At 38.6% G+C, this 26,322-nt stretch overlaps 1 protein-coding gene across 2 annotated transcripts in view; it reads right to left on the bottom strand.

The window, feature by feature from the left end:
* Positions 1 to 26,322, bottom strand: part of ttyh2 (tweety family member 2) — a 67,991-nt gene that overhangs the window by 2,412 nt on the left and 39,257 nt on the right. For both annotated transcript variants that reach the window (XM_019362269.2, XM_019362270.2), the window contains exons 4-13: positions 23,639 to 23,859; positions 20,550 to 20,645; positions 10,592 to 10,664; positions 6,015 to 6,084; positions 5,808 to 5,863; positions 2,284 to 2,376; positions 2,101 to 2,193; positions 1,572 to 1,714; positions 1,166 to 1,351; positions 995 to 1,073 (exon numbers count right to left, since the gene is read on the bottom strand). In XM_019362269.2, coding sequence (XP_019217814.1) covers positions 995 to 1,073; positions 1,166 to 1,351; positions 1,572 to 1,714; positions 2,101 to 2,193; positions 2,284 to 2,376; positions 5,808 to 5,863; positions 6,015 to 6,084; positions 10,592 to 10,664; positions 20,550 to 20,645; positions 23,639 to 23,859 — 1,110 coding nt within the window. The remainder of the gene's footprint in view (positions 1 to 994; positions 1,074 to 1,165; positions 1,352 to 1,571; positions 1,715 to 2,100; positions 2,194 to 2,283; positions 2,377 to 5,807; positions 5,864 to 6,014; positions 6,085 to 10,591; positions 10,665 to 20,549; positions 20,646 to 23,638; positions 23,860 to 26,322) is intronic.

The following is a 26,322-nucleotide window of genomic DNA, read 5'->3' as shown; positions in this document are numbered from 1 at the left end:
TAAAAAAAGAGGGAATATAGAAATGAAAGATACAAACAAACATACACATGACAAACAAACAAACAAACAAAAAAATATATAAAAGAAGCTGTTAGCCGAAGATGACTGCATGATTCTGTACAGTTATAGCCATGAGGAAGAAATTAACATGCATATTATTTGGTTGTATTAAAGAGTCAAAAGACAGAGCATATCACATGTTTAGTTGGTACTTTAGCTGGAATTAAAGGATGAAGGTTAATGATAATTGTGGCTAACTTAAAAAGAATTACATACATTAAAACTGCAGTAACACATGTATAAATTTGGTTCAATTGAGATTCTAAACATATAAGCGATCTTTAATAAAACATCTGAGCAGGAAAAAGGATAAAAACTTATTTCTTTCCTATAACTGTAAGCAAAATCCAGATTAGAGATCTGTAAAATGGTGTACAGCATGCTATTAGGAGCGTGTGCTGAATGAAAACTTCATTTAAAATGTTTCTATTTTTATCTCTGTGATATAACAGGAGACGAGAGGCCCAGCAGGGTGCTGAGTTAATTCAGTGAGGAAGAAAAACTTGTGTGTCGACAGTGAAAGAGTTTATGGGTTACGGCCTGTGTCACCTTATCCTGAGAGAGAGGCCTGAGAGAGGCTAAATGGTGTTCTGTTCATATTAAATATTAACTAAATTACTTCTCCTCTCCTTGCTTTGGCACTGTAAGCCAGCCTCCTGTATGTTGTTCACAGCAGAAAATAAAAGCCACAGTGTAAAACACAAGAGTATCTGGTTAAATACTATAAAGAACCTTTAAAAAGAGTGGATTTAATCTGAATTAAAATTTAAGTGATGTGAATGTAAAATGTAACAAAGGAGGTTAGCTGAGTCACCAAGTTAAAACAAAAATGGAAGAAATAATAAGCTGTTATTTCTAAGAAAACCACTTCCTGAGTTTAACTGAGAAAGAAATGACATCATAGGAAGGACTTGGCCTCTGGGACCCAACGCACCGATGGGGGTGGAGAGCCTCGTCCTATCAGAGGCACATTCTCATACCGTGGATTTCCCCCGAAAAGAGCTGTGTGGTTCCTGCAGGAAAAATGAGAGAAGTGACTCGGGATATGGCTCAAATTTCTGATGTCACTTTCCCCCCCAAGTTGTTTTTTTTTTTTTTGACTCACATGTACTCAGACATTGGGGCATTTGAGACAGCTGGAGCGGGCGGGTGCAGGCTGGTCTGGCTGCCCATGCTGCTGCTGTAGCTGCAGAAGCTGTGCATGTTGGTGTGGTCGGGGTTCTGAGACCCTAATCTCCTTGCCCGTGGGTTGAACGGGTCCTCCTCATCTATGTCATCGTAATCTTGCTCCCTTCAGTGAGAAATTAGGAAAGGAGCATCAGAGGAAAAGTTTACGATATTGCATTTCTTGGGTACGGTGCGAATCACGCCTGATGGAAACAAAACTTCAAATTACAGTATTCTTTGGTATGTGCTGGGTTAGACGGTACACCGGGATCTACATAGAGACTGGTGCAGAATGAGAAAATGAGGCCGCGCAGGCAGGCAGACAAGCCTGAAAATGTACTGACCTGCAGGCAATTTGTCTCCATGCCCTGGGAATGGCACACAGCATGACAGTGAAGGCACAGGCTGCCAGAATGGAGAACAGGCAGAGGTACAGTACACCCTCCACTCCATCATAGCACACCCCCACCATTGCATCCAGGTAGTCCTAAAGAGGTCAAATGCAGAACACAGATATGTGGCCAAACTGTTTGCTCATTATCTGTACTCTCGCTGCCATGTTTGAATACACGGCGGAACAAAATGAGCCAAAGATGAAAAAGCACTTAGTGCATCGGTGTGTGTCATCATTTTCTTCATTTATGTTTTGCACATTCGATGGGACTTCAACATCATTCACGTAAACCGCATTGCAGTCATGAACTGCACTGTGCAAACAAACTTGCAAAAAACAAAAGAGGTTTTTAAAAGCACTTTTATCTGCTCTGCTCTCAGTTCCACTTTCAGTTTTACTCTGAAATCCTGAATGGCCACTTACTCTCAAGTTGACCTAGTTGTGCTTCTCTAATGCCAATTAGGATGCAGTGAACAAACCTTGTTGAGCCCCCTGCAGTCCAGCAGGGCGGTCAGCTGGTGCAGACTGGCCTCCGAGGAGTTGAGCAAATGTTGTATACCCAGGAGATCTCTCTGTGGAGAGGTCAGCGTATCACTGAAAAACACTTCAGCCCTTATTTTATTTCTCAAACTACAGCATAAAAGTGTTTCTGTGTGCCATACCTCAGCCGTAGGAAACAGTGGTACAGCAAACTGCAACAAACCCTGGATCTGGATCTGCATGGTGGTCAGAGACCTCTGGAAGATGGCCAGAGGCTGCAAACAAAAGTACATTTTTAAACACACAAATGAATAGCAGGCAAATAACACATATGAATGCGTCAGGCTTCAGGCTGAATAATAGAGGTATTGTAAAATGTACAGTAATTTCTAAAAAAAAAAAAAAAAAAAAAAAAAAAAAACTATAGGTGAAAGCATTAATGCCATAATAATTGGCTTTATTTTTATCTAACTGAATTGGGTTGAATTTATTGAAATGGAGAATCCAGGCCTAAAAAACTGGCCTAAGCTAAATCTAATTTTCATTGGAGGTATTGGGTGTTTCCCCCTGTTTTATGCAGTGATTTCAGATCTTACAACTTTATTAAAAACCCCAACTTATTCTTATGATAATATAAATACAAATAAAATTTTTATACTTAAGTCATATGTCAAAATGTCAGATTCTTCACTTCATTTTAACATGCTTTGATTTTGGTTACTTGAGATACAATCTCCCATCTCAACAACAGATCTATGTTCTCACCAACAGGGGGCAAATAAGCATCCAAATTCAGCCCAGTGTAATGGGACAGTCTGTTCTACCTGAAACACAATCGTTCCTGCCTTCTGCCTTTTTTTTAATTAACATTCAAGTATGATCATACATCAATTAATCTGCCATATCTTCAAAGTAAATCTGTATCTTCACAGTCATCCAGCCTAACAAGACGAGCCTGGAAACCCCCACGCCTGGGGCACAGTGTTAAATTGAAACAAGATGTGGTCAATTACCTCAACTATCCATAAATGTAATTGCTTTCCTCTGATCTGACATTTTTCTTGATCTACATGATCGTCCATGGCCCAGTAGCTCTCTGCTACACAGTCGACCTGCTTCAATTGATTTTTTTCCCCCAACTTTATCTTGGGTGAGTTTGTTCTAAGCCAAATAAAGTGGAAAAATAGGACAAAGACAGTGTATGGAGGAGGACAGTAAAAAAAGGAGAAGAGATGATAAAAATAGATAAAGAGTTGGCACAGGAGTGATGCCAAAGGCAGTGTTACTCTGGGGCAGGAAGGTAGACCTGCAGGGCACTGCGGAGAGACAAACACCTAAGAGAGTAAGATAAACAGGGGGGAGAAGCTTGTTTGCTTGCCAATCAGTGTGAATTCCTGTATCTGCCAGCTTGCTTGTGAACTTTGCACCTGTTGGCTATCTGTGACAGTGAAAAGAGCGCTGACTTTGTTTACCAGGCAAGGTGACGCTTGTCTGCCCTCTGCCGCTGTGCTCTTGTGGTGTGCTCCTCGGGGCATGTCTACAAGAGCCAGATAATAAGATCTGAGGTCTGGTGAACCAGAACTTACAGAAATTGACTTAACTGCTGACTGATGTCAGCTGGGAAGTCAGTGAAGTGACCCACAAACTGCTTCCCTGAAGAGTAACTCCACCGTTCCTCAGAAGAGTGGGAGGAGAAGAGATTCTCCAGGTTGTTTCATCTAACGTGCAATTTCATAGCCTTTGTCTCGGCAGTTTTGTAACACTAAGGTATGCTTTGTCATGCATCAAGGAAGCAAGAACAGAAAGAGAGAAAAATAATGGCGACAGTCTTTGATCCTTGGTGGTTTTATAACTCCTCTGCTAGAAGTTAGGATGTAACTCAGACAGACAGGGCTGGACGAAGGGAAAGCCTGACAAAGATGAAGCCTGAGGGGCAAAGAAATGAGCAAGGACTGAGCATCGCAAATTACAGTTCAAGAGACATGAAGGCATTTTGCTGTTAAAACGGAGCGACATTTGGTTTTTGTAGCTATTAATATCGATTAGTATCGCCACAACAACATCTGTCTTAAGTCTGTTTAAATAAGTCAGGAATGACCTTGCTCATATTTAAATGGTCTTTTATGTGAATTGTGCTGTTTACACAATTCACATTTCCAAGATTTAAAAATAATAATAATTCAGATAACAGTTTCTATTTAATAAATAAAAAAAAGAATAAGTAACAGTTTCTTCTTTAAACTTCTAAGATGGAGAAATTTGGAGTCTTTTAAAGGGCTGATTATGAAAAAGAATATAATATTAATCCTGCCATAATTAAACTAATATTAGGTGATTGGTCAGAACATTGAGCTTAATCATGAATCTGTTTGATATTTCCTCATTAATACCTTTAAAAAAGTTTTTAAAAAATCAGGACAAAGCTTCTATTTGAATGTTGATGTAGTGGGTAGTTTGAACAGATTTGTTAAATTCAAAATAAACATACACTCACGAGACACTTTATTAGGTACACCTTACTAGTCTTCAAACTTCTTTAATTCTTCATGGCACACATTCAGTAAGGTGCTGGAAACTGCTCAGAGGTTTTGCTCCATACTAACATGATAGCATCACACAGTTGCTGCACATTTGTTGAGTGCACATCCATGATGCAAATCTCCTGTTCCACCAAGGTGCTCTACTGGATTGAGGTCTGGTATCTGGTGATGTTCAAGAAACCAGTTTGAGATTTTTTGAGCTCTGCAACATGATGTGTTATCTTGCTGGAAACAGTACCCATCGAATATCCTCCGCACTGCTACACCACCAGTAGGAACTTATATAATGATATAAGGCAGGACAGATGCTTTCATGTTGTTTTTGTCAAATTCTGTTCTCGCCATTCAAATGTCACAGCAAAACTAGAGACTCATCAGACTAAGCAACATTTTAATCTTCTATACTCCAGTTTTGGTGAACCTGTGTGAACTGTACTCTTTTTTATCAGCTGACAAGAGAGTCAGCCTGTGTGGTCTTCTGCTGCTGTAGCCCATCTGCTTCAATATGTTGTACACTCAGAGATGCTCTTCTGCATACCTTCTGCTATGTTCCTGTCCTATAAGCTTAACAGTCTGGCCATTCTACTCTGACCTCTGGCATCAACAAGCCATTTTCACCCAGAGAGCTGCTGCTCACATGATATTTTTTCCTTTTTGGGTCATTCTCTGAAAACCCCTGAGATGATTGTCTGGGGAAATCCCAGAAGACCAGCAGTCTTTGAAACAATCAGAGCAGCCCATCTGGCACCAACAACCAACCACAACACAGTTCAAAGTGACTTAAATCGCCTTTTTTGTCCCATTCTGATGCTTAGTTTGAATTTCACCAGCCCATCTTGAGCATGTCTTCATGCCTAAAAGCAGTGAGTTGTCACCCTGTGACTCGTACATTTCTGTTAACTAGCAGATGAACATGTGTACCTAATAATGTTGATGGCAAGTGCATAGCCACCAAAATAACATTTAACAATGTTAAATTGTATCTGTAAAATACCCAGCAAGTGTCCAGTTTTACCTGCACATCATAAATCCTCATTTATGGATAAAGATTTAATTTCAAATGTCTACAGAAGATTTGTTAATCAAAACTCTTTTGGCTTAGATGTGTGGACATTTTATGACCTGCAATTTTTGCGAGGAGCTCTGCAACACATCCCGTTTCCTACCTGCTGGAAGGGGTTGGAGAGAGTCTGGTTGCAGTACAGATAGTAATGAACAATATCTGAGAAAACACAAACACAAAAGCAGACAGAAAATGTTTTTTCATCATCATTGTCCTCTCTTTGCTAAATATCAATTATCACCATGGCCACAAATTTATGGTCACATAATGAATCCATTAAAGGATCATTATTATTCACACTGAAGCTTACCAGCACTGATGACATCCTTTGTTTTACTCATGATGTATTTGTCAGGGGAAATGCAGAAATCACTTGTGCCCTAAAATAAAACAGAAGATGTGAGAGGAGTGGAAAGAGAGTGGGAAACAAGGACATATCAGAAAAAAAGATTGAATGGTTCACATTTCATGACTCACAAAAAAATTCATGACTCACATTTCAAAGAAGGAATGATGTGGTGTGTCAAATACCAAGTAATCACCTTGACAATTATTTATACATATTTTTTTAACTAAAACATTTTTCCAGAAACATGAATAGTGATTGCTATCATTTTTAGCGCTTTTTGACACAGTGGAGGGAATAAGGCTGTTTTTGTACCCCTTTAACACATCTTAACAGGAATGCTTTTCAATTCAATGCAACGTGCTAACAAGAAACCTGCCTTGGCAAAAATAACAAAAGACAAGTGGCAGTCTCCGCTGAACTGTGCCGTCTGAATGCTAAATGTCCCCGGGGCTCAGGACAAACACTGCGTGTAGCTTAACCTTCTCTGGGGGTACACTAATGAGCCCCACACAGAAGAGATAAAGCAAACTGTGTTTCCCAGCAAACCTGAGCTAGTTTGTTAGAGACGAGGGATACCAAGGAGCTCTACAATTCAAGAGCAAGTCTGTTAGAATTCCTGAAGGGACGACAGTGAATCTCAGAAAATGCAAAGTTCTGACTACCCGCTGTTGGTAATTAGGAGTTCTGCCAATGGGGTGTATTCATTATGCATTTATTTACTAAGTATTCAGCCATTAATTTAAGTGCAGTCTGCACACAGACAGGATGTGAAGATTATCTTGCAGGTCTGTCAGTCACACCTGTAAATATAGTCACACATGAAGCTGATCAGAAACTCAGATAAATCCAGATTCTATGTACTAAACAGTGCAGAGCTGTTAGTTCCCGTGGTTGCGGTGGGTGTTTTTGCATCATTAGAGCAGGGCAATGAAATTCATTCTTATTTAAAGTGGGACACAGCTGCGTGACTGCAGTGGCAAATCGATTTTCACAAGTTCAGCTCTCAGTCGGGGTGGAGGAGGTCGAAGATTTTCAGACATTTTCAGATGGCAGTGGTACGTGGTGGTTAAAGAGGTCACCATGTGTGTGGTGTTCCTGCACATACGCACAAATTCCCCATAGGTGCTAGCTGGCTCGGTGAGCTGAAGAATTGTGTAGAACAATTACATCTAAACAGGAATGTTGGCCTGTCCTGTGTTCAGTCTGTAGTGCCTGAAAATGCTGTCAATGATTTTATTATAAATGAGGTTTTTGCATAAATTCAATCAAATAGTAAATTCAAAAGAGATCTTTCAATTAATGAGTACTTTCACATCTTTCTCTATGTTAAATTTTGTTTTTTGGAATTAGGGCTGAAAAGATCAAATAAACACATTCTAACTGCTTTTTCCGCTTTTCTCTATTTTATATAAATTCTAAAAGAATTTGTTTAAAGAAGACACTTGATTAAAAAAGTGCATTCTCATAAATGTGTTTTCAACAATTCCCAGCATAAAGAATGAATCAACATTTATTAAAGATGAAATGCCTTCATACGATGATGTATGATGTCTACAAGTCTGTTATTAGAAACTGAAACCTGTGAAGTCCACACTGACTCACAAGCACCAACTGTCTGCCTAACATTTATGCAAGCAGTTTGTATATAACCCTCACATTTATATAAAGGAACACACACACACGAAATCTGGGCCTCTCACATAAACATCTCATTTAAGAAGTAACACTTGCATCGACATAAGCACAAGCTCCTATTTACACGCATAAATGATGTCTGAGGAGCCAGTGCAGATTGTTCATGTAATTGCTTTTACGAAGCCTTTATGATGTTTACTCCCAGGCAAAGAAAAGACCCAGGTGGACTTCACCTATAAATTCTCAGAAACAGAGGTACAGCAAAAGCCAATTTCTATCCTGACTATCTACACAAATGTATCATCTGGATCCTTAATGAATTTATTAGACTACCTGTAATAAAAAAAGGAAAACATTTCAGAAATGTGTCAAAATAAAATTTTTCATTATTAGTTATTTTGGTATTTATTTTGGTATTAATTAATAGCAAACTGATTTCACATATTTACACCCAAATTTGAGCACACTGGACTTCTCAGAAAAAAATCTGTAATGAATTGAGCATAAAATTAAACAGCTAAAAGTAATTTTTCTGTCAAGGACTGCAAGCAAATAACTAATTTGGCATCCTAATCAAAAAAATATGTTTTCTGATTTTTAAACATTTTTTTGTAAAAAAGTACATCAGAAAATTCAGGGTTAACTATAATTATATACTGGTATTAAAAATATCATTTTTAAAGATCCTGTGCATAGCAGTTAATTAACCATTACAGAAACATAAAAGAAAATATTATCAATAAACTCATTTACAGTTTGATGTTAAGTGGAATAAATGAGTGGACCTCCGCTGTCTGTCAATCTAAAGAAGTTTAACTACACATTTAAACCCCGAGATATTTTAATATCAGAAAAACTCAGGTTTTTGCTACTTTCCTGATAAGAAATGCTTTTCTAGAAAATTTAAAGAAATCTGTCAGCATGGCCCTAAAATATGACAAATTAATGTCTAAAATTACAAAAAATGTTACGGTAGCTCACGGAGTTTTTGTTAATTCACAGAAAATGCCCATTTAAAAAAAAATTATTTATGTATTTTTTTAACTGTGGACCCCAACCCCCCCAGAAAAGTTTCACTTTGTATCTGTCTTGTATACAGTGTACTGTCAGCACAGTGGTGCAGTAGTTAGTGCTGTTATCTACTAGCAAGATGTTTCTGGGTTCAAACCTGACCAAAATCATTTCCAAGAGTACGAATGAAAAATAAAATATATTGATGATTTTCTAATAGAGCTACTCTTACACTTTTTAACAGATCTGTGTATGTGCCATTTTAATAAAGTACAAAATTGCCACCAGAGTTTCAGGACTGGGCTCCACAAGGTTTGGCCCACAAGAATAAGAATAAGTACCTCCTGTCCAGGGTAGTACCCAGTAACAAGCTGCTGTACCGCTAAAGACAGGTTCTTTATTTTTTGAGGGTGTACAAACCATTCAGAGTCAGCCTCAGTGACACCGAGCAGACAGGTTACATAAAAGTGAGACGGAATGATTTTGTAACACACATAAAATCATTACGTCAAAGAGGACAAGATGTACCTGTGACTCTTCTGAAGCAATTTATGAAAAGTTATATTATTCATTTATCAAGTGGAGATGTAGAACAAGAAGACGTTTTAGTTAGATTACCATGTAATTTACTGGATGCTTTCAAGTTCCTTAAAGGGAAAGTACTGTCTTTCTGTTGATATAATCCTTACACACCATAGATGGACCTGAGCGCAGCATGTGTCATGGTGCAGGAGACTAAATGGACAGGATGAATTATCTACTGAGAAATTCTGTATTTGTCTGTATTTGCAATGTCTTGACCGGTGGATGCAGATGGGGGTTTTGGTGTTTCAGTCATACATGTGTGCCATAGCATTGCTATAAAAGGAAACCATTAGTGTCATTGTGTCAGGAAATGAAGACCACACCGAGTGAAGCCTTGCAAAGAAGACTTGAACATGCAGATAAAAAGGAAGATAAAACCAGACACCACTGTGCAACAGATCGAACTTCTCGCTGTTACTTACTCCTGCTTACTTGACGCTCATTATCTCCAAATTTAATTCACACATGTAAACAATCCTCTGCTGCCCTGAGTAAAAAAAGCAACATCCAGCAACAAAAATGAGAAAAATAGCACACACGCCTGAGGCAGCTTAGTCAAACACCGGTGCTCAGCCATCTGATATTCATTGTGTCTCATGTTTCTCTCTATTTTCACGGTGAGTTCTCACCTCCACATCGATCAAACACTTGCGCGGCTTTTTTAAGCCTTGGGACGGTGATAGAGAAAAACACTGAAATTAATCACCTACTCAGTGTGAATACGGCAATTGGATTCGTGTTGTCATAATCCTTGAATTGGAATCGGGTTTTTCAGCTCTGTATAATGCTGCTGAGAAGGTGTGGGTTTGCAATTTTGTTCTTTTGTCAGTCTATTTTTAATGGCGTGTGGTTTGACAGCAGAGATCAAAAGCTCATGACATGGTAGACGGATAGCTGTGATCAGAAGAATTTGAGATTGGGCAGTTATAAAACCTGTTTAGATGACTGTGTGCATCTGTGAGGGATCTCTGTCACTTAGACTGATTTCATAAATATTATTGTTACCTTAAAATCCTGATAAAGCTTAAATACTTAGATTTTAAGCTTAGAACCACTAATTAGCAGCTAATACCTTAAATATTATGCATATAAGTGCATATATGTCTATGAGACAGTTGTTTAATTACACAGAACTGTGGATGGTCATCTTTTCCCCCTCAGCCAAATACACATTTTCTAAGTGCACTATGCATAAAGTTGAAGTAAATTCTGCAAACTATCAAGTATCATAAGAGAGGCGACCAGTTTAGGGTATTTTATATCAAAGTAAGTCAGTCACTCAGGGGTGAGAAAGCGAGGGAGCTTACCACAGCGGTTGCCAGGTCAGCTCCCAGTGAAGTCCAGCTCAGGACTAGCGTCAGCACTCCAAACACCATCATCCTGCAGAAATACAAAGAAACAACGGTCAGATTGAAACTCAGTGCACTGATCTGTTTATTTGTTAAATCAAACTAAGATTAACTGAAGGCTCAGTAGACCATGACACAATGGCTCATTAAAGCTTGGTATTTATCCAAGTGAATGAGTCAGTGATTTAAGTACTTGACCCGGTTTGCATTAGGTTCATTCCAATTACTTGCAGTGATTACAGGTGAACAGTATTGTAATCACACTGCTAGAAAACCAAGCAGTACCCTGGGTTTGTCATACAAATCTGCAATTATTATATCAGCACCTTTAATTTGATATGGTTCCTACATCAACATTCATTTGAAGATGTGTTTTTGAGCCCCTAATATTAAGTCTAATCACTCCATTTAATCTGTATCTTTGCACTGATAGAAAAATCACAAAGCTGAATGCCATGAATGCTAAGATATGCTTCAAAGGAGAGTTGAGTCATTATCTTTGCAAGCAACTACTTTTCCAAACTAGTAATCAAGTGATCCCTTTGGAATAGTTGCATGTTGTAAGCATGTCTTATAACTACTGTATATAACAAAATAACAATCAAAATAGAGAAACAAAAAGAGCTATTGTAGAGTCCGTGTCATAACAGCTTCTGCTACTCAAAAGAAATGGCTCTCGACCCAAGAGGAAGAAATGCTGATGTCACTAGCCTGTCATCACCAGAAAAAGTCACAGCGGTCATGTTTACTTCCATGGAGTTGATTCTGCTGCCTCAACATACAGCTGCAGAAGAACAGCTAATCTTCAACAGTGCTCATCCGCTCTGTTTGCCGACATCTGATTATAGCGAACTCAGTGGATGGATATTCCTGCACCCATGTGTTTGTTTTACAGTGAATCCATACCCTGATGATCTCAATTTATTAGATGATAAGAAGATGACATCAAATGATATACACAGAGGCTGAGAGATTGCAGGCCCTGGCTGTCCATTTTGGCATGCAGGAAAGTGTTGATGCACTAAAATAGGAGATCAATACCTATTAAAAACAATCATAGATCAGCTCTGGTTAAGTGAAAAGAATTTCCAGAAAATCCGATAAGCTCCTGCTTCATGTCACCACAGTTTAAATCGGATTTTTTTTTCTATGCATGTCCAGGCTCATTGCCAGCCTGTTCATCTTTCAGCACCCCACAGATCCCAGGCTAATCCATTTCTCAATGCACTGAATTGATACTGAGCTCCCAATATTGAACTTACAATCCGCTACTTCTGTCCTTTTCCCTTTATCTCTACTTCTCTATATACTCCCTTTGCCATCTCTACAGTGTATTTTCAACGCCCTCTGCCTTCAAATCAGATCCTCATACTTAAAGTCTGACTCCTTCCTTCTGTCTGATACAGCGCTCTCACTAGGCCCAGACAATTCGCGAGATAGGAAAGAGAGTGAGGCTTCACAGATTCCTTATCTTAATTTGAACTCGACAAGCAGAACTAATGCAAACGTTCTTTACCGTCTTACTTGTTCACTGCAATAACCTGCATTAATATGTGATTATATCTGCATATGGCTATATAAAGGGCTCTGTATAGAACACTTTACACCAGTATCACATCTGGTTCTTGATGGTAACTACAACAACTATAAAGGGATAAGAAGAAAATTCTGATTCATTTTCTGACACTTTTGTAATTCCTCCTCGCAGACAAAAGCCTCACAGGGTTACATTTGCTGTGCCAATTGTCTCTCTTTCTGTCAGCAAAATTACACAAAAGCTACATGGCCAAATTTCATCAAACCTGCTGCAGAGATACAGCAGCAGAAAAGAATGAACCTTTTGTATTTTGGTGCAGATTCTCACTTTCTCACTTTCTTTAAAATTAATAGCTAGGACATTGGCCTTAGAAGACTGCGCTCTTCCTGTATTTTTCCCATGAAATACTAATGCTGCATCTCAAATCATACATTTCCTCTTTTGTTTGCCTAGAGTAGTCACACTAAAAAGGACAGCTATACCCAGTACACTCCAAGTAACTTGGTGCTATGCTCAAAACAGACAAAACCCTGAGTGTAAAATTCTGTACACTTTTCATTTTCACTAGCCACCATCTTGGTGACACACCAATAATTTGTTTGCCAGTAACAGGAAAACATTTTCAGCATAGATGGAAATGCTACTGTTAGCCATCTATATCTATATCTGTATCTATAGCTATAACAAATAATTTGAAAATTCTTTGATAACAAGTATAATTATATTTTAGCATTAAAAATGCTGTTTTGATAAAGAGCTTGTGCATACTGGTGGATTAACTATTATACATACATTAACATAGAAAATGATTTTGGCAATTTACACTAATTTAGGCTTGTTAGCCCTGCAATAGACCGGCAGCCTCTCCAGAGTGTACACCGGCTCTCACCCTATGGCTGCTGGGATAGGTACTGAATTGGATGGATGGATGGATGGATGTTAATTTAGGGCATATGATCTAATAAATTTGTTAAGAACTGGAGCTGGTCATAAGAGTTTGAAAAATGAAGAAAACTGGACTTCTTTAATGTTTTCACCATTCACCTAAGATGCTTCTTCAGTTCACAAACTTGTTTTTTCAAGCTCTTAAGACAACCATAAGTTGAATGATAACCTACACACTGGAGCTGTGTCTTGGCGTTTATTTTGTTTTCTTCGGTGTAACAAAATTTAGCTTTGGATATGTGGACAAAGGTTTGACAAGTTGTAAATGTAAGAAAAGTTGGCAGCTTGTACAGCAATGGTCAAATGCTCCAACTGTCATTTCCAATGAGCGAATAGCTCTTTCTTTTTTTTTTCTTAGGTCAATTTGCTGGTCTGGAACATTCAGGTCTGTGTTATCACAATGCCAAAGAAGAAAGGCGAAAGGAATAACCTGAGAGAAGCAACCGTTGCTGTCCACAGGGAAGCCTGTCATACTACAGTGAGAAAGATTATTCACAACTGGAAAACAAGTCAGTCGCCAATCTTCCCAGCAAATTCACCCTAAGGCCAGACTTTGCAATGCTCAGAGAAACTGCACAAAAAAACAGTTAAACTACATCTCAGAATCTCCAGGCTCCAGTTAGCTGGTTAATGTTAAAGTTCATGATAGTAGAATTAGAAAAATATTGAACAAGTATGGCTTGTTTGGAAGAGTTAACAGGAGAAAAGACCCCATCTGTAATGAAAAAAAAAAACATGACAGTGCAAAGTTGCATCTGAAAAAACCACAAGATCTTTCGAATAACATCCTTTGGACATATGAGGCCAAAGTGGAGATGTTTGGCCATAACACACACTGACCATGTTTGGAAAAAAACAACACCAAAAAACACAGCATGTCACATTAACATTTCATATTAACTGTCAACAACGGTGGTAGAAGGATGATAATTAGGCTCATTTCACAGTCACAGAACCTGGGTAGTCTGGAGACATCAAGTCAACCTCTCTGTATGCCAAAGTCAACCTGATTGAAATATTGTGGTGGGATCTAAAGAGACCTGTGCACAGATGAATACCTGCAAATCTCAGTGAACTGAAGCAAATTTGTAAAGAAGAGTGGGCCACATTCCTCCACAAGAATGCGATGATGATGTTGGTTTATGATAAAGTCATACAGCACAAGAAATTGCAGTTGGTTTTTCACAGGACTGGATAGGGTCATGTGAAAAATGTTCCGATGACTGTAGCGTGTGTAGTGGTATGTAGAATGTTTTATACTGAGACCCAATGTAAATGGGAAGCGGGGCACATGAACTGCAAACTGCTCTGTGTTGAAAGCACTTCTCTCTTTCATTCACCATGCATTTCTCTGTCTTTGTTTTTCCAGTCTTTCCTCATTTTGTCCACGTAGCTACATGTTTCTGATCTACGGTAACTGAGCCCATCAGTTGATGAGTGTTTATTGTTTGATGTCTTCTCAACACTACATAGAGAAAAGGTAATTACTTTTCTTTGTAAAGTGCCCTGTGATGACTGTGATGACATAAAACTAAAGTGAAATTAAAATAAATTATTCAGTTTTGTGCTCTGTGAGATGAATGGGAATCAATGGGATACAAGGAAAATAGGGTGTAAAGTTGAGTCAAGTGAAAAAGTTACAGAATTCAATGAGCAGGTCAGATGATGCTAGTAAATGCATTCAAGGATGAGGTCAAGTCACTCTGAATTAAATCAGAGTGGGAAGTGGGTTTTTTTCTCTACTAAAAAAATCTTTTGCTGTAAACTTCTGTTATAGCTAGTCTATTGAAATGTATAGAAAGTGAAAGCTTTGTCATCCTTACACAAACCCCCATTAAACGTTCTAATTAAAGCTGAGCAAAATGATAGAGATGTGACCTCAAAGCAGATATCCATGGGTACTGAGACCTCACTGCCAATGCTAATTAGCTTGACATAGTAATCACATATTTCTCTCAGTTTCTAATTTTGGCTTCCACCTTGTGATTGCCATCTTAGAGACCATCACAGACTAACTTGGACTGCAAGTTAAACTGTGTTTATTTCCTCTGAGCAAATTTAGGAGATTGACCTTATTGTCTAAAATGTCTTAATTATGAAGACAGTTGTGGCAATATGGATTTTACTTAGTGAGTACAATTAAGCTAAAGTATAATTATTATAATTATACTTAGTATAGTATAATTATTATGTGTTTGTAAATATAAATTGTTTCTACAAAAAGTAACTAAATGTATTCCTGTTTTTCTTCCTTCGGGCTAGTGCAGGGGTCTGCAACCTTTAACACCCAAAGAGCCACTTGGACCCGGTTTCCATGCAAAAGAAAACACTGGGAGCCGCAAATACTTTTTGAAATCTAAAATGAAGATAACACTGTATATATTGTTTTTTTTTACCTTTGTGCTTTGTGTGAACAACTAAAGTAAGTAAGTAAAGTTTATTTATTAAGCGCTTTTCACAGACAGGCAGTCACAAAGCGCTGTACACAAATATTAAAATAAACAATACAATCAATAGACATTATACACAATGTAAAAGATCAAATGTAAATAATGTAAAGAATATAAAATACGTAGATCAACAAAAGGCTTGTTTGAACAGAAACTGCTTTTTAAAAGAATCCACAGAGCAACTAAGGTGTGTTGCTTATGAAATCCATGAAGTGCTACAGAGAAAATTACATTTTATTTATGTAATTAACACATTTTGAACTCTTAAAGAAATATAACAAAAGGAAAGACACCCAGCTGAACTAAAATGATCCATGTAGCAAACAAAAACTGTTGTGAGCAGCCACCCTTTTAAAAAGTAATTGGAAAAAAAGCACTATGCCGCTAAAAAAAATAGATATTTGCAAAATTCTGCCTAAATATCTATTTTACCTTGTTAATGTGTGTGGCGGGGCATGGTCTGCAGTGCCGCTGAATGGGAGTTGGACGCACCTGAGCGGCACCCGCAATCACGCCTCGCCGCCTTAAAGTCTGTGCTCTCTCTGCTATTGTGTTGTCGGGCTGTGAGCTGAAAAGCTGCAGCCGGCTGTATGCGTACAGCAACCGTGTGTGAAAAGTGGTCAATATAGAGATGCTGAAAAGCATGTTCATGCAAACATCGTCGGGTCTGCCGTGATATGTTTACAATGAGACTTCTGGTCCCGAACCTCTGCTCACAGCGTCTGCAAATCGGGGCTTTCATCTTTACGCAGGACTGTAAGCTGTCATCTGTGAGGCAGGAGCGGTGTTTGTTTTTAACATAGTTCACGGTGGAGAACAGCTGCCGACATAATGTGGATCCGAAGATCCATAATTGGCCTACCTGGGGTTGAAAGTCTCGATAAATGCACAGCGTTTCGGCGGGTACACCGGCTTCCCCGAGTGTAACGCTTATTTTGAGCGATGAAAAAAATAATAAAATATTATTTTATTTTTATATTTCAAAATCACAACAATCTTCCAATATAGAACTACAAGTTTTTAAAAAAAGAACTAAACACAAATAAAATGCACTTCAGCTAAATACTTCTAATTTATTTTCCCAAACCACGCGGAGCCGCAGTATAAGGACTAAAGAGCCGCATGCGGCTCCGGAGCCGCGGGTTGCCGACCCCTGGGCTAGTGTCTTAAACTTTTAAGAAATTTAACTTAACAATTAAACTCTATATTGTCTTTGGAAAAACACAAAGGCTCCGGCACACTTCCTTGTGGGACACCTTTAGCACAAGGGGCTAGTTTGGACATTTTAGTTGGAACAGAAAATTATGCGTCTTTCTTGAGTACAGAACAAACTTCATTTGGTCCACCTTGCTTGTACTTGGTTGGACCCCTTTTTTCTTTCAGAGCTGCTTTAATTCTTCCGGGCATAGATTCAACAACATGCCAGAAACATTGCTTGGATTGAGATCTAGTGACTGTGGAGGCCATGTGAGTATAGTGCACTCCGTGTCATGTTCAACAGTGAGTGCACTGTTGGCCATTTAATAATAGCTGAACATTAAGCAGTGTTCAGCTGGTATTGAATGGCCTAAAGTATTTCAAGAAAATATCCACATATGATAACAGCACCATCAGCAGCCTGACCCTTTGATACAAGGCAGGATGGATCCCTGCTTTTATGTTGTTTACACCAAGTTCTGACCCCATGATCTGAATGTCGCAGTATAAATTAAGACTGCTCAGACTGCGCAATGTTATTCCAGTCTTCTGTTGTCCAATTTTGGTGAGCTGTGCAAACTGCAGCTTCAGTTTCTTGTTCTTAGCTGACAGAAATGGCAACCAGTGTGGTCTTCTGCTGCTGTAGACCATCTACTTCAATGTTCAACAAGTTGTTTGAGTTACTGATGCTTTCCCAACAGCTCAAAGGAGTCTAGTCATTTTCCTCTAACTTCTGGCATCAACAAGACATTTTTGCAGTTCACTGGATATTGGCTTGTTTTCAAACCATTTTCTGGAAATCTCAGAGATGATCTACTGGGATTTTCCCAACAAATCCCAGTAGATCAGCAGTTTCTGGAATTCTCAGACTAGCCAGTCTGGCACCAACAACCAAGTCACGCTCAAAGTCACTTAGGTAACCCTTTTTCCCCAATTTGATGCTCAGTTTGAACATCAGCAGGTTGTCTTGGCCATATCTATATGCCTAAATGCACTGAGTTGCTGCCCTATGACTAGCTGATTAGATATTTGCATTAATGAACAGTTGAACAGGTTTATCTGTGCAATTACCTCCTTCAATGTTTACCCCAGCACTAATGGGTAAATTGACAACATATGCTAAAGTTTTTCCACTACAGTAGGAACATTATCTCTCCCTGGCTCATTTATTTTTCACTTCCTTGCTTATTTTTTCCAAACATGAAGTGAAGTGAGGGACCCTTCAGGATGCCCAACTCAAGCTTGCTGCTGCACTTACATGGGACACCCCCCAACGACAGACTTACAATGCAAGCTTTTGATCACAGAGGTGTAGTTAAACCATCAATACAACGCAGTGCAAACACGCTAACCTGAGAGATATACCACTGCTTGTTTAGACTACTGCTGTCAGCATTTCAGAAGCCCCACGCCCACCACAGCACCTAACCGTGGGCTCTGAATCTAGATTTCCCTTGAGGGGAAAATTAGTATTGTCACTTCCCACTCCCTGCTGAGATGAGCTTGATGTTTTATGCTTGATGAGCAATTAGCTAAGAAGATAAAAGCCAAACATTAAAGCTGCACATGTTCTAAATTTATATAACTATTTAAGAAGAGATGGTTGACTGATATGTTTTTTAGGACAACATAATCGAACGCTGAATTATGTTAACAGGCATTTTATGGCAAAAAGTGCTGTATTTTTTCCCAGCTCATAGTATTATTCTGTCATTTTTAGTGTCTTTCCAAGACTTTAAGAGATATTACTCATGCCATGTTATGTAAGATCAATGAAATATCTTGCCATTGAACATCTGTCAGATATGTTAATTAAAAGCACTTCTTTGTTGTGCCCGTGAAAGTGCAATTCAGATTGCTTTACATTTCTCTAAATGCAAATCAGCAGTATACAAGCACAATAATGAGGCTTAATTACAGCTCCATGATTAAAAGGGTGAGCTGGAAATGTTCTACAGTGAGTCATGTGAGCACTGAAGCAGACTCGGCTGCCTGAACTAAAGCCTGTTCTTTATTCGCTTCGGGCTTGTTAAGTGTTCTTGAGTTAGTAATCTGGATATTCAAGGTTACTTAAGAAATTCAGGCCTCCCCTGAAAAACCGTTTATTACTTTTAACGCAACTTGCGCTGCGAATCCTTGCTCGTCACAGTCCTAATGATCTCCGCCATCCAGGGAAATTAAATTTCTTCTGTCCTTTACTTTAGGAATACACATGCACTTGAAGCTTTTTGTACTTTACAGCACTTTCAGACCGAATATGCATAATAGTTTCTGTGTATCCGGATTTGAGATGACAGTTTTTAGTCACCACCCAAAACCAAAATGTCCTTGCCACGTTAAAGACGTATAAAAAGAATCACGGCTGAAAAACTCGACCGCAAAAAATGCCTCTTCACAAAACCAAGCAGTTGTAAAAGATACACAAATAAACATCTCTCTGACAGTGAGCTTTATAAATCTCTAACGTGTAGGTGTAAGCTGTTACTGTATGTCACAGTAACACCCAGCCAGACGGCATGTACCAGAAAGAGTTGGTAGGCCTCCAGAGTGTAATTTGCCCCCAACCACTTCCACTCTAGTGGAAGACTGCATCTCTTGGGAAGGCAGACACTCTTCACACTGACTCATCTTATGTGTGTGTGTGTGTGTGTGTGTGTGTGTGTGTGTGTGTGTGTGTGTGTGTGTATAGTTAGTCCTGGAGTGCATTTGTGGTTAGTAGGGCAAGTTTAGCAGAGCTCACACCCTGAAATGACTGATTGCGAGAGACAGGATGCTGAATGAAGGAATAGAAGGCAGGACGGATTTCATGTTCTTTCTCTGAAAGCTCCTTTTCAGCAAAACATGCACTACAGTGTGTGGGAAAGTGATTATTAGGTTCATTAACACCAACACGCTGCACATTCTGGCTGCCTATTAAAAGGCAGACGAACCAACGCCTGTTAATGTATTACTGTGGGTTTTTTTTTTTCTTTTACTGCTTATGTTTTAGTATAGCTGGCATGTGCTGTCACATATTTATCATTCATTCTGGATGTTTGTCACTCTGAAGAGTAGCATTAGTGTGATACAACTAAAAACAACAACAAAAAAGCTATAAATCACATGCTTTATAATCTGGAGATACAATAAAATTCCACCTACTGTTGTTTAATGTAATTCATGCCCAGTCTATTTAGAACAGGTCAAGTGTTAAAGAGGGAAAACAATCTTTAGGAAGTTGTATTGCTGATAACATCTCATCTCTCCCCTGCTTTCCAAACCTCTTTGCAAAGCAGAGCCACTGAGATGGTAACGCTGAGCAAGTTCAGCCCACTGCTGGCAATGCTAAAAAGCAAAGGGTGACATACGGAAATGGCTAGAAGACGAGTGTTTGAGCAAGGATGTGATTCAGTGCTTAGCTGCCTTGTTCACAGACAATTTACCACGCCTCAAGCTTCCTTCATCTACACCAACTCATACTAATTCACTCAACTCATCTCTATTTTTGTTTAAAAAAATAGAAAAATGGAATATTTTCAGAAAAGAAAAATGAATATATTTTATTTCCATAATAGCACCCCGTTAGTTAAGGCTTAGCCTACTAATCTCCCAACTGACTCTTTCTTTTATATATCCTGCCTTTGCTTTTCACCCACTGTCTCTCCCTCCTGCTGTGCAAGGAAAGAGAAGAAAAATATCACATAAAAGAATTGGGGGGGGGGAGGAACAGATTACCACTTTTCGTGTGAACAAAAAGATAGCTTGTTGCTGTAAAATAGCTCAATGTTACAGGGTATATAAAACTCACGTTGTGAGCAGCCAGCGGGACTGCTTGGCCAGTCCCAGACAGGCCAGCAGGCAGATGATCAGGTCCAGGATGAGGAGCAGCAGGTATGTGAGCCACCTGCAGACACAGACAGACCAGAAAATTAAACTGCTGCTGGTGAATGCCTTTTATTTATGGGAGGTGACGGAACATGGGAGGTTAAAAAGAAATTCAGTTTCTGAAATGTAGCCTTTATTTTTGTACTTTTGCCTTTATTTCTACCCGTAATAATACCTTTGTTGTCAATAGCTGGAGACGGGTTTCTCTTGAAAGCAACCAACAACGTTTTTTCACAGCAGGCATCACTACCAATTTATTTTAAATTACACATACAGAAATATGAATTCTGAGAGGTAAATGTGCCACATAATTGTTTAAAACTGCACCTCACTCCGCTGTGCTAGCTAGTGGTTTACCAACTGTTAAAAAAACAGGATTTCTGCAGAGAATCATTCTTATTATAATTAATCAAAATATACAGAAAAATTCAATCGATGCTGGAACCTAGTGAAATAAAAAATGACTCATAAAGACAAGCAGGAAAAGAAAGAAAGGGTAAAGTATTGCACCTAATTTCACATCATCAGATACGTGCATTAGGGGTGTGTGTGAAAGTGTGTTCGTGGTGGCGGGTGTAACGTGGTAGAGTTGTCCACCTCACTGTAACCATCTGTTATTCGAACAGTTTGTGGCTGGACACAGTAAACCTGTCCAGATGGCTTATAATGAATGGATTCAAATCCATGTGGTTGAATGTTTCATGCTATGAAAAATACAAACTGTGGGGAATCGTTTCAGTTTAATTTCCTGTCTATTTCCATCGTTGTTCATCTTCCACCCTGCATACATTACTCTGACATCACTTTGTATATTCTTATTGTCTATTTAATCATTTCTTTCTGCTTCTCACCAGCCAGAGTTTCTACCCCTCTGACAGAATCCATCTCACATCTCTTCTCCATCTTTTTTTCCTCCCCCTCTTTGTCAGTCTCTTTAATCTCTCTCCCCTCTCTCTCTTTCCCTTTTAGCCCCTTTTCTCTCCCTCGCCGCCATCTCCTTCCTCGTTTTATCTTTCCCCCCTCAGCAGGGGACAGTACAAGAAGCTGGGGCATCAGCATGGGAGGTACTTCAGTAACGCTGCCACCTTGTTGTCTATGTTATCCTAATCCAATTAGAGTCTGAGCAAAGCATGAATACACGCGGGAGGTTGAATGGGTGGCATGTATGTATAATAAAAAGCAAGGCCTCTTTTCCCCAAGAAAGAAAATACAAGAAGACTGAGATTTGTCTGTCTTTCCTGATGTTTTGCTCAAGTTATACCTGTTTACCCTCACAGACAGGTCAAAGGTGACTGTATCCTGCATCTAAGCGTCAGGTAATTTTGTGAGAAAAAATCTGGCTTTTGAAAGTGTTTATGTACACAAATATTTAACTGTCTGCAATGTATCTGACTTCAAAACACAGGAATAACAATGAAGGATCGCTGTTCCATTTTTAATCACTTATCCTTGTGAAGGGCAGGTTGCCAGTCCATTACAGGGATAACACCCAGAGACAGACAGTCATTCACACTCAGATTAATACCTACGGCCAATTTAGAATCACCAGTTAATCATTAATTAACCTAAGAGGCATGTCTGTGCACTGAGGGAGGAAGCTGCAGCCCCTGTGAGGACCCACACAGGCACAGAGAGAACAGGTAAACTCTGCTGGCCAGTTCTTTTGACTTAGAAACCATGTAGATAAAGAAAAAAGTACTGATGCTGTTGATATCTAAATCTGATGTGATAAAAACAGATCAATAGAGAGAGAAAAAAACTGAATGGTAAACTAAGAATGTTTAGAAACAGCAGTTTTGCATTGGGCCACAGTTAAAAGGAATACTGAGCAATTCCTGGAAGTAATAATGTTACTTTTTGTGACTAAGTAACAAAACAACACTGGAAGAGTGAACAACACTCAGGCTTTTATAAGTTCAACATGAAAAAAAAAAACGAAAAAAAAAACAAAACAGGAAGCACAGACAGCCAACCGCATACAAACTATTTGTTGGAGTGCAGCAGTGATAATGAGTCCATTAACAGCTTACAATGTCTGGCTGTCTGCTTGCAGTCTGCCTACACTTTTAGAATGGAGCTATGTGGGGTATTGATTTATTGGCTGAGCAAAGGAGTCACATTACAGATCAATACAAACACATAAGCCTGTCTGTTACTGCAGACTCCACAGAAAGCACCACTGAGCCTATTCAAGAATAAAAATAAAAACTGGACATGGGCCCATTTTTTTTTCCTCTAAGACGATGAGAGTAACAACAGCGAGACAAAGCCTCGGAAAATAGCTCCGCTAACACATTGCAGTAGTTTTTGCAGTAGTAGTTGCTGTTTTCATTTATGCAATGATTGCTAATCATTCAATGGGATGCTTCTTTTTTTGAACATCTTAAAGAACTGTCTGGAAGATAATTAACATGCAGTATGTAGGTACACACACAAACACAGCTGCATTATTATTTAAACCCACCCAATAAATATTATGTGATATATTCAGGTCATAGCATGTAGAAAGTAATCTATTCCACCGTGTTCAAATTGCTCATTGCAGCTATAAAACGAATGTGCATGACTATATGCAAGTTTATTTAATTTGGATTATTTTTTTAACATAACACTGATGAATTTGCCTTTTAGCTGCACCGATGCTTAGATGTCTTCTAGATAAACTTTTGCCATATAAACTGATATAAAAGACTGTATGCATGAAAAGTAAACTTGTTCCAAAGTCATTAATAATTATATTCCTTAAACACTTTTCTACTGATTTTCATTGTATAAATAAATGTGCAAATTCCACCTCCCACGTATCTGGGGAGCTTTAAACCGTTAAAAATGTTCAGGGCAACAGAAACGTGCACCAACTTTGACAGAAATATCCTTCCTGAATCCTGTCCTCGAGCTCTGGGTGGTTTTCTCCTCCTGTTTAACTAGACACTTTTATAGCATCGCCCACACTGCGAGTAAACAGATTCACACACAGTACAACCCTGACACATGTACTCTTCTGTTCCCCACCTGTAGTACTCTATGGTTGCTGACTGATCGGCAATGGATGCCAGGTCCACTTTAGCTTTTTCCCAGTCAGACAGTCCGAGCAGCTGTTTGATCACATTGTCAGCCATCTGCTGCATGAACTGCAGGGTCTGCACGTAGTCGCCCCGTGTTGCAAAGATCTCATCAAGCCTCGCAAGGTGCTGGTGCAGGCCACTCCTCATGTTGCTCATGGTGCCTGAAACCTGGAGCGCACAAGAAGAAAGAGTGGGGGAAGATTAACTGAAACAGCAAATACAGTTAGAGGCTATGAGTCAATGGTATTAAAATACATTAATAGATCTATCTAAAGTACTTTATAGAAGTCCTGAGAAACAAAATTTCTTTCCATGTTTTTTAGGAAAATTAGGTGGTGATTTATTGAAAAATATGCAAATGTACACAGAAATAAGAAATACAACCTGTAAGGCAAAAAAGAGAGTTTGTTCACTTTCAAAAAGCTTGAAAGTCAGTATTTGGTATGACCAGCTTTATTCTTCAACACAGCCTGAACTCTCTTAGGCAAGTGTTCTTGTAACTTTTATAAGTAGTCTTCAGGAATAGTTTTCTAAACTTCTTGAAGGACATTCCACAGCTCCTTTGGCAGTCTTTTATCCCCTTCTCTGTCAAGATGAACCGCTTTAATAATGTGTGCTTTTTTTATTCATTTATGTTTTTACTGTTGTTGTTGAAGCAATCAGACAGTTTCCAGATGGTACAGCATGGCTGATCAAAAGCTGATGGCTGAAATACAGCCTAAAACAATCACAGAGCCTCCACTGTGTTTTACAGATGGCTAAAAACAGTCACAGTTTTAACCCCTTTCTGACCTCTTCTGACTCTCAGATAGTATTCATCTGCTGTAGATAGTTTTTCAACCTTGACAGTTCTTTTGCACTTAACATGCCAAGGTCCATGTTTTTTTTGTTGTTTTTTTTAAGGACACATTACAAAGATATGCCAATAGCTCTATCAGAATCACCTTGTTGGTGCAAAAATACTATTTCATGCCTGACAAGCTGTCTAACAATGTGAACAAATTATGTGTTTTTGCAAAAGAAGCTAGTAACAAAATCCTTAAAGCTATCTTATCAGGTACAACGACTGGATTGCAGAAGAATGTAAAAACAGTTTATCTATCTGTCTGAAACAATGTACTAAACAGCAGTGAATTTTAGCAATGGACTACATATACTAAGTATAATATGCTTCTAATAATATTCTAAATATAGAAATTTTCTGTTGCTTAAAGTGAGGCACTCAACCGGTCAGTCAACAGCTGCTCTTATTCAGCCTTTCACTGAACAATGGAACAGAAAAGTCCATATGAAACAGCTGTGTGTGTGTGTGTGTGTGTGTGTGTGTGTGTGTGTGTGTGTGTAGGAAATCAATTGAAGTAATTCATCTTCATGTGTTAAATGCTTAGGCAGTGAGAAGTCTTCTTCAACATGTATGAACTTCCATTAGTTTACAACATCTCCAACAAAAGCAGACGAAGCAGGAAACGCAATCAATCTGAGGCCACTCCCTGACCTTTAGCCATGCACTTAGCGTGGTTAAAGGTCAGGGAATAGCCTGACCTTTATGGGGATGGCAACATCTCTCTGTTGGTCGGTAAGTCTCTCCACCGCTTTGTTAAAACATCTTTAAAATTATCTTTAAAAAATCAACTGTTAAAGAAAATGGTTTTCATAGTTTCCACATCGTAGATTATGAATCAAAGCACTCAAATCCTTGGAAGAGAAATGTATTGAAAGTCAAATGACTACTTAGTGTGTTCTCATTCAGTTTTGCACTATAGATTTTTTTTAACATGCAGGTTAGATTTAAGCACTGGGAAAAAAAGATACTAACACAGTCCTTTACAACAGTAACCCCACATAATGCAAAAGCTGATGCCATAACTCAGTGTCACACACCACTGCTGAAAATATCAGTAATATAAAGTCAAATCCTTTTTCACTGTTCCTCTCAGCTACAAATGAGCAAGAAGTAATAAATATCACATTAAAATGTAAAAGTAAGTCTTCAATGGATTATCACGACATAAATATGTCTGTAGTTAAACAGGTTATTCTGAATATTGCTAGTCCCTTAACATATGTCTGTAATTTATCATTTCAGTCCGGTTGTTTTCCAAAAAAAATGAAAATTGCGAAAGTAATACCACTATACAAAAGTAATGACAAACACAGTTTTACCAATTATAGGCCTATTTCTCTACTGCCTCAATTCTCAAAAATTTTAGAAAAACTTTTTAATTCAAGATTAGAAAAATTCCTTGAAAAACATCAAATAATAAATGTTGGTCAGTATGGTTTCAGAATGCAAAGAACCACTTCAATGGCGATAATTGAGGCAGTAGAAGAAATTACTAATGCACTGGATAAAAATAAATATGCAGTTGGTATTTTTGTTGATCTCAAAAAGGCCTTCGACACAATCAATCACTCAATTTTATTGGATAAATTGGAAAGATATGGTATTCGAGGGAAAGCTGGTAACTGGTTAAAAAGTTACCTAACGGGTCGGGAACAATATGTTAGCATAGGGCATTACCATTCAGAGAAACTTGTTATTACATGTGGTGTTCCCCAAGGGTCAGTGTTGGGACCAAAACTTTTCAATGTTTACATAAATGATATTTTTGATGTTTCTCAAGTACTTAA

Source organism: Oreochromis niloticus, linkage group LG8 (genome assembly GCF_001858045.2).
Source record: "Oreochromis niloticus isolate F11D_XX linkage group LG8, O_niloticus_UMD_NMBU, whole genome shotgun sequence".
NCBI classification, from domain to species: domain Eukaryota; kingdom Metazoa; phylum Chordata; class Actinopteri; order Cichliformes; family Cichlidae; genus Oreochromis; species Oreochromis niloticus.
Note: the sequence above shows the minus strand (reverse complement) of the source record. Positions and strands in the feature narration are given on the sequence as shown.